The following is a 9,282-nucleotide window of genomic DNA, read 5'->3' on the forward strand; positions in this document are numbered from 1 at the left end:
TTAAATAAAACTTTTAAGAAGTCATCCCTCCATCCATTCTGTGTCTTTATTAGGGTCGTGGGGAGCTGGATCCTAACCCAGCGTCTTGAGCCACAGGAACTCCCTGCATGGATGGCCAGTCCATCACAAGGCTCACACATAGATTTAAAGAAGTAATTTTTATTGAATTTCTCTTCCCTTGATATAGCACGAGGTGAAAATGTTCCGCATAATCAGTGGCACAATTTAACTCCATGTGGCTCAATTTACCCCTCACTGGGGGCAAGTTGAGCCAAGAGACCACTTTTTTTTGGAAAGCCATATTTTGAAAGCAGTTTATTTTAGATCCAAAGTGATTATTCCCAAGGATGCACCACATCCAGAAATGTATGTAGATATTTAAGTTGGACCCATTGCTGTCATGTGTTTGCTTTAAACACGGCATAAACAAGTAAAAACCGGCTTAACTCACCCCGCTCTCCCTTAAATTATTAAGTCTTACATATTTGAAATACATAAATGGACAAAAATGTTTATTCATACTCATGTAATATCAAATTATATTTTTGTATGAATCCCATTTTTGTCTGAAAAGGTCAGTTTTGTATAAACTAGTGTTAAGAGTTTGTGGATGCTAAGAGATTTATTGATTTTGAAAGCAGTCTCTAATGCTCACCAGGGCTGTATTTATTTGATCAAAAATACAGTAAAAATAGTGAAATATTATTACAATATAAAATAGCTGTGTTCTATGTGAACATATAGTAAAATGTAATTTATTTCTGTGATGCGCAGCTGAATTTTCAGCATCATTACTCCAGTCTTCAGTGTCACATGATCTTCAGAAATCATTCTAATATGCTGATTTGATACTTATTATCAATGCTGAAAACAGCTGTGCTGCTTCATATTTCTGTGGAAACCAGGATACATTTTTTCAGGATTTTGAACAGAAAGTTAAAAAACAGCATTTATTTGAAATAGAGATCTTTTGTAACATTATAAATGTCTTAATCACTTTTAATCAATTTAATACATCCTTGATGAATAATAGTATTCATTTATTTTTTACCACAAACTTGGGCTTGGAAAATAGCATGCAAGTGGTAAGTACTATTTTCAAGTTATTTTATAATGCTTTTCTCCCATTTTAGAGCTCAACACTTTCGTTATATGTAAGGATGTCCTTAAATTCACCTTTTATGCGCCAGTCAAGAATTCGTACGGGTTTGGCACATGAGGGCGAGTACATGATTACATAGCCTGAAATAAGAACTAGAAAGTCCAATAAGGCATTTATTAATTATTCAGATGAGGTTTGTTATTTTTAATAGTAACATGTAAATAAGTCTAATGCAGGTGTGTAGGACACTGTCAATGAAATAGAAAGACAGTCCTGCACACTGTCACAGCCTGGAAATCTTCACCAGACATTTGGATATTTTAATAGCACCATAAAAGAAACCAGTATTTCAGGATAAACTGAGAGATCTGTGATCAGTCACGCACATTAACTGAGAAGAGATGTTTTTACTTTATCTGTTACTGACATCTGTGTGTGTCGGTGGAGGGCTGGACTCTGGAAACAGTCCGGAGCACAAAAATGAGAAGGTACAAGTCAGAAGATCACAGATCACACACTGAACCTGTAGGATGGCTCCCGCGGTTTTACTCATCGGCTGTTTGCTCGCCACAATCGGCTGCTTGACCACAGGTAACATTCACATCAGCTGCACTGTTACAGTATGTATGTCAGATTTTGATACAGTTTTCATTAGAGAATTAGTTCCACTCATTTGAATCTCATTGAGAGATTTTGAGAAGCGCCATCAGGAATGATTAAAATTCATTGCTAAAGAAGTTTCAGAATAATTACACTGCACAGTCAAAATGTAAATGCTTCAGATTCTCGGTTCATAAATATTTTTTCCTTCATTCCACAGCTCAAACTACCACATCAATTAATGCTGTTACTGCATCACCTAATGCAACTAACATGTCGGGCAACGCAACTAATGTATTGCCCAACATAACTAGTGCAACTACCATTTTGCCCAACGGGGCTAACACATCACCTAGCACCACCATGTTGCCCAGCACACCCAACACGGCGCCCAACGCAACCAACACGGTGCCCAACACAGCCACCACGGCGCCCAACGCAACCAACACGGCACCCAACACAGCCACCACAGCACCCAGCACAACCAACACGGCACCCAACACAGCCAACACGGCGCCCAGCGCAACCAACACGGCGCCCAACACAGCCAACACGGCGCACAGCGCAACCAACACGGCACCCAACACAGCCACCACAGCACCCAGCGCAACCAACACGGCACCCAACACAGCCAACACGGCGCCCAGCGCAACCAACACGGCGCCCAACACAGCCAACACGGCGCCCAGCGCAACCAACACGGCGCCCAACACAGCCAACACGGCGCCCAGCGCAACCAACACGGCGCCCAGCGCAACCAACACGGCGCCCAACACAGCCACCATGTCATCCACCACAACCAACACGGCGCCCAACACAGCCAACACGGCGCCCAGCGCAACCAACACGGCGCCCAACACAGCCACCATGTCATCCAACACAAACAACATGTCACCCAACGCAACCACCATGGCGCCCAACACAAACAACATGTCACCCAACGCAACCACCATGTCATCCAACGCAACCAACATGTCACCCAACGCAACCACCATGGCGCCCAACACAACCAACATGGCGCCCAACGCAACCAACATGGCGCCTAATGCAACTACCACATCAGCTAATGCGACTACAACGAATGCAACAACTCCTCATGCTCCATTGTGTGAGTGTTTCTTGTTTGTTCGTGTGATTAATTCACTATGGCATATCCTCTATTATTTGGTGTGAAATTACATTAACTGATGTTTTTTAATTTTCTGTCATAGATGGAAGTTGTGCGAGTCCAGATCTGTGCTGCTCTGGAAGGAATGATGCCTGTCACCGCTTGAATTGTTTTTGTGATGTTGCTTGTCTGAGATTAAAAGACTGCTGCCCTGATTTCAAACCCACCTGCCTCACAGGTATTCAGAAATATTCATACAAAACCCACATTTGATTAATCTGTGCTGAAATCAGTCACTTACTGTGTGTTAACAACCTCATATAAGAACAGTGCAAGTTCAGTAATCAGACTGTGTTGAGTGTTTTATTGTATAATACAAGAGTAAAGAGCATCACTGCGATTAAAAGAATAATACAATACTGCACATATACTGAACATTTCTATAAGAAATCTTAATAAATCTGCACCTCTATCCCCTTTCATAGTGAAAAACAGCACAAACACTTTGACACTAACAGGTATGTTTTCTATTTCTTTAAATTATTCTATATCATGTTAAAGGACATCCACACAGAACGCGCTTTTGCATTTAAAAATGCGAGACATCACACTGATGAATGAAAAATAAATTTTTAAAAAAACCGATTGGGAGATAGGATCGTTTTACTAATGTTCTGCATGATTAACGTTATTTTTATACAAGCAGAGTTAAAAGGCTATATTTTCAATGTCCATATATTTATGTCCATATATGCAATATTTTACTATATTCTGAATTAACAAATAATTATGATGCAGCAAAAGAGAATGAGAAACATGATTGTAACTGGTTATAAATTCTTGTCAGTAGACTTTTTGTTTCAATGATGGTGTTCCAGTACTTTTTTTTATAAAATACTTATAAAATATTGACTTATTACAAAAAGTCATTATTTCATAGAAGACAATGTTATTTTCTTACAAGCATGTGAAACTTTAGAAATCTTTTAGTGTCTTTATAATGTTAGAATAATATTAGTGAGTGTATACTGATGTCTGCACTGCTCCTATAGGGACGTGTTCACATCCGACTCTGTGCTGCAATGGCTTGAACTACAGCTGTTTCAGAGGCTGTTTTTGTGATGAGGCCTGCAAACAGCTCAACGACTGCTGTCCCGACCTCAACAGCACCTGCAGTAAGAACCCACATACACAGATACAGAGATGTTTATGCTTTGTTTATTAAGAAGCACTCTTTGAGCTGAAGTATGTTGAGAGATTGAGAAGATTGTTTTTTTAAGTAGTCTGTTCCTGATTTAATTGTTTCATGTATTGAAGTCAGTGTAATCAATATTGTATTTATTGCATGATGAATCCTGGGTCCTCTTAAATACTATAACGTACATAGTATCTGTCACTTCCTCCATAGATTTCACTACCCCAACTACAGCTCCACCCGTCAACTCCACTACAGCTCCACCCTTCAACTCCACTACAGCTCCACCCAAAGGTAATTTACTAGTGCATGTGTGAAGGATCTAGTCAGGAGTTCATCTTTTTGGAAGTTCAAGTAAATAGAATGAGAAACATGATTGTAACTGGTTATAAATTCTTGTCAGTAGACTTTTTGTTTCAATGATGGTGTTCCAGTACTTTTTTTTATAAAATACTTATAAAATATTGACTTATTACAAAAAGTCATTATTTCATAGAAGACAATGTTATTTTCTTACAAGCATGTGAAACTTTAGAAATCTTTTAGTGTCTTTATAATGTTAGAATAATATTAGTGAGTGTATACTGATGTCTGCACTGCTCCTATAGGGACGTGTTCACATCCGACTCTGTGCTGCAATGGCTTGAACTACAGCTGTTTCAGAGGCTGTTTTTGTGATGAGGCCTGCAAACAGCTCAACGACTGCTGTCCCGACCTCAACAGCACCTGCAGTAAGAACCCACATACACAGATACAGAGATGTTTATGCTTTGTTTATTAAGAAGCACTCTTTGAGCTGAAGTATGTTGAGAGATTGAGAAGATTGTTTTAGTCTGTTCCTGGTTTAATTGTTTCATTCTACTCAGTGTCAGAGTAATCAGTATTGTATTTATTGCATGATGAATCCTGAGTCCTCTTAAATACTACAACATACATAGTATCTGCCACTTCCTCCATAGATTTCACTACCCCAACTACAGCTCCACCCGTCAACTCCACTACAGCTCCACCCTTCAACTCCACTACAGCTCCACCCAAAGGTAATTTACTAGTGCATGTGTGAAGGATCTAGTCAGGAGTTCATCTTTTTGGAAGTTCAAGTAAATAGTTTGTTTTAGTATGTGCCCATTTAGATGTGTGTCTGTGTGTGTGTGTGTGTGTGTGTGTGTGTGTGTGTGTGTATACATAATGCAGTGTATTTGACCTTAGTGCTGTGATGTTTGGGTATTTCACAGATGTTCTGACGTTACTCACTAATCTGGAGGTGGAGGTTTTGGCCGAAGAGTCGTCCACTGAAGAAGAGCGTCGGGCTGCACTGCTTCAGGTGAGAGGAGCGTTTCTGACTGTTTCCAGTTCACATACTTGCACTACATGCTAAATGTACTTTGCTGGTGATGGGAAACTACACAGTTTTAAGTATTTGTCAATATTTGTCAAACTATAAAACAAAGCATTAACATCTAGCAAAATTCATGAAACTTCAGCCTCACAGTCGTTCTACAGTCGAGACAGGTGGGGCGTCACGTCTCTTTTAGGCCCCAAAGTGATTCTATTGGCTGAATTAGAATTCTGTCTGATTAGAAATCTTCCATTATTGCTTGTTTTTTTGTTCTGAACCATAAAAGTACATTTTTACTGTGATTTTCTGGACCTGCAGTTTTCTCACTTCCTGTCATCTTTTTTTTTCTCAGGTTGCCACTTTGGTGGAGAATTACTTAAGAAGGTATCATAATGACATCAACTCTTTTGAGGTCACAAGAATTGAGTCGGTATCACCGTGTGATTGAGACAGAAATCAGCCAAGAGGAACAGACATGAATAAACTCTCATCGCTACTGGACTTTTACTATTTTAATATGAGATCTGATTATTTATGGTGATGGTTCAACAAAAGCACTGCAATTGTTGATACATACAATGCTTGTATGTTTAACATTAAAGATCAAAAATTAAATGTTTATGTTTGATGCAAACTATGGAAAGTGAGATTTGAGTTTGCTTTTTGGGGGGAGATTCCTGTCTATTGCTGTATGTTTATTTTTCTCTGTCTGGATTCCTAAATGTTTACCATGCAATTCATTAAATAAATATAAATAATTGGACTTTACCACAATGTGTGAGGTGTTCAGTTCATCAGGAAGCTCTATGCTGTGAGGTTTGGATGCAAATGTCCCAGAACTTTGTATATGAGGCTAGTAAGTAGTGTGTGTGTGTGTGTGTGTGTGTGTGTGTGTGGAGAGAGAGAGAGAGAGAGAGTATTTGCAAAGCAGGTGGATGATTTAGCAGGTTCACAAAGGCACTTTGTTCTCTCTCTTGTTCGATGTTTAGAGGCATTTGACCACAGATGGAGAGGTGCCAGAAAGAAGAACTGCTATCAAGCCTTCCAATGAGTTTGATGACATGAGACAGAACAGCACAACAGACGTCTGTGAATGTCTCCAAACCCGGGTGATCAGTTCCTGAGCTCAACCTGTGATGGCAGTGTGAACACACTGAATGACCACATGATCTACCAACATTCATACACACAAATGAAACATGATTTGGCCCACTTTGCACTACTTCAGTTAAAAAAATCTGATAAAAAACAGATAAAAAAAAAAAAACATTTCCTTCATGCTTTTGGTAGTTATCTGTCTCTGACAGCAGTGTATTTCAGCTGGAGGCATAACATATGATGGGTTATGAGGAAACGATCCGGACCATTAAATGAGGAGTCACAGAGAAGTTGCAAGTCAGAAGATCAATGGCAGAGGTCTGACACACTCTGAATCTGTAGGATGGCTCCCACTGTTCTTCTGATCGGCTGTCTGCTCACCACAATCAGCTGCTTAACCACAGATAACATTCACATCAGCTGCACTGTAATCTGTGTCAGATTTTAATATAGTTTTCAATACAAAATATGATCCACCACTGATTTTATTGATTTTAATTGATTTGAGAGATTTTAAGGACCATCAGGAATGATAATTAAATGCTAAAGAGGTTTCAGAAACAAATGGAATAATTACACTGCACTGTTTCATTCTACAGCTGAAACCACACCAATAACGCTACTATTGCACAATAGTTGTTTTGCAATCTGTAAACACTTCAGATTCTCTGATTGTCTGATTCTCTGATTGTCTTTCATTCCACAGTTCAATCTACCGCAACACCGCCTACTCTGGCACCAAATACAACATCACCTACTCCGGCACTGACTACGACTACAACTACAACAGACACCGCCTACAACAGCACTGATTACAACTACAACACGGCCTACTCTGGCACCAACCACCTACACCAGCACCAACTACAACAACACCAGCACAGACTACAACTACACCACCACCTACACTACCACCAACTACAACTACAACACCGCCTACTCAGGCACCAACCACAACTACAACACCACCTACACCAGCACTGACTACAACTACTACACCACCACCAACTACAACTGCTACAACAACACCATCTACAACAGCACCAACTACGACATCACCTACACCAGCACCAACTACAACTACAACACTGACTGCAACAACAATACCTACACCAACTACAGCTACAAAAGCACATACACCAGCACCGACTACAATTCCAACACCACCTACACGACCACCAACTACAACTACTATTACAACACCATCTACACTAGCACCAACTACTACAACAACACCCTCTACACCGGCACCAACTACAACTACAACAGTGCCTACACCGGCACCAACTACAACACTGCCACAGACTACAAGTACTACAACACCACCTACAACTACTACACCACCACCAACTACAACTGCTACAACAACACCATCTACAACAGCACCAACTACGACATCACCTACACCAGCACCAACTACAACTACAACACTGACTGCAACAACAATACCTACACCAACTACAGCTACAAAAGCACATACACCAGCACCGACTACAATTCCAACACCACCTACACGACCACCAACTACAACTACTATTACAACACCATCTACACTAGCACCAACTACTACAACAACACCCTCTACACCGGCACCAACTACAACTACAACAGTGCCTACACCGGCACCAACTACAACACTGCCACAGACTACAAGTACTACAACACCACCTACACCACCAACAACTACAACTACAACACCATCTACACCAGCACCAACCATAACCATGACACCACCAATACCAACTACACTGCCTACACCAGCACCGACTACAACTACAACACCAAATACACTGCCACTGACTGCAACTACTACAACAACACCTACACCAACACCACATACACCACCACCAACTACAACTACTACAACAACAACATCTACACCAGCACTACACTACCTAACATCTACAACACCACCTACACTAATACCAAATACAACTACAACACCGCCTACTCTGGCACCAACCACAACTACAACACCACCTACACCAGCACTGACTACAACTACAACACCACCTACACCACCACCAACTACAACTACTACTACCACACAATTTACACTAGCACCAACTACTACAACAACACCATCTACACCAGCACTGACTACAACTACAACACCAACTACAACAACAACAACAACAACACCATCTATAGCGGCACCAACTACAACTACAACAGTGCCTACACTGGCACCAACTACAACTAAAACAGCGCCTACACCGGCACCAACTACAACACCGCCACAGTCTTCAACTACTACAACAACACCTACACCACCACCAACTACAACTACAACACTGACTACACCAGCACCAACTACAACACCACCTACAACAGCACCAACTACAACACTGACTACTACAACACTGACTACAACAACACCTACACCAACTACAGCTACAACAGCACCTACACCAGCACCGACTACAATTACAACACCACCTACACAGGCACCAACTACAACTACTACTACCACACCATTTACAACAGCACCAACTACAACTAAAACTACTACAACAACAACACCATCTTCACCAGCACCGACTACAACTACAACACCACCTACACGGGCACCAATTACAACTACAACACTGCCTACACAGCTATGCTGATGATACCCAGATTTACCTAGCCTTATCGCCAAATGACTACAGCCCCATTGACTCCCTCTGCCAATGCATTGATGAAATTAACAGTTGGATGTGCCAGAACTTCCTTCAGTTAAACAAGGAAAAAACTGAAGTCATTGCATTTGGAAACAAAGATGAAGTTCTCAAGGTGAATGCATACCTAGGGGTCTAACAACTAAAAATCAAGTCAAGAATCTTGGTGTAATTCTGGAG

The 9,282-nt window shown here is 40.8% G+C and overlaps 1 protein-coding gene across 1 annotated transcript; it reads left to right on the plus strand.

Annotated features, from left to right (window-relative positions):
- Nucleotides 1-1,557: 1,557 nt before the first annotated feature.
- LOC107722849 (mucin-5AC) lies at nucleotides 1,558-5,813 on the plus strand. Its single transcript, XM_016531344.1, has 7 exons — nucleotides 1,558-1,693; nucleotides 1,923-2,810; nucleotides 3,863-3,985; nucleotides 4,219-4,299; nucleotides 4,944-5,045; nucleotides 5,241-5,329; nucleotides 5,697-5,813. The coding sequence occupies exons 1-7, from the start codon at nucleotides 1,633-1,635 to the stop codon at nucleotides 5,790-5,792; spliced, it is 1,440 nt and encodes a 479-aa protein (XP_016386830.1). The 5' UTR covers nucleotides 1,558-1,632; the 3' UTR covers nucleotides 5,793-5,813.
- The last annotated feature ends 3,469 nt before the right edge of the window (nucleotides 5,814-9,282 follow it).

This window comes from Sinocyclocheilus rhinocerous, unplaced genomic scaffold, assembly GCF_001515625.1.
Source record: "Sinocyclocheilus rhinocerous isolate Xijiao unplaced genomic scaffold, SAMN03320098_v1.1 scaffold1596, whole genome shotgun sequence".
NCBI classification, from domain to species: domain Eukaryota; kingdom Metazoa; phylum Chordata; class Actinopteri; order Cypriniformes; family Cyprinidae; genus Sinocyclocheilus; species Sinocyclocheilus rhinocerous.

Bases quoted from the DNA above. Each gene is read 5' to 3' on its own strand.
- LOC107722849 (XM_016531344.1), top strand. From the start codon at position 1,633: ATGGCTCCCGCGGTTTTACTCATCGGCTGTTTGCTCGCCACAATCGGC. The intron at 2,811-3,862 runs GTGAGTGTTTCT...CTGCTCCTATAG, and splicing joins AACTCCTCATGCTCCATTGT to GGACGTGTTCACATCCGACT. The intron at 5,330-5,696 runs GTGAGAGGAGCG...TTTTTTTCTCAG, and splicing joins GTCGGGCTGCACTGCTTCAG to GTTGCCACTTTGGTGGAGAA.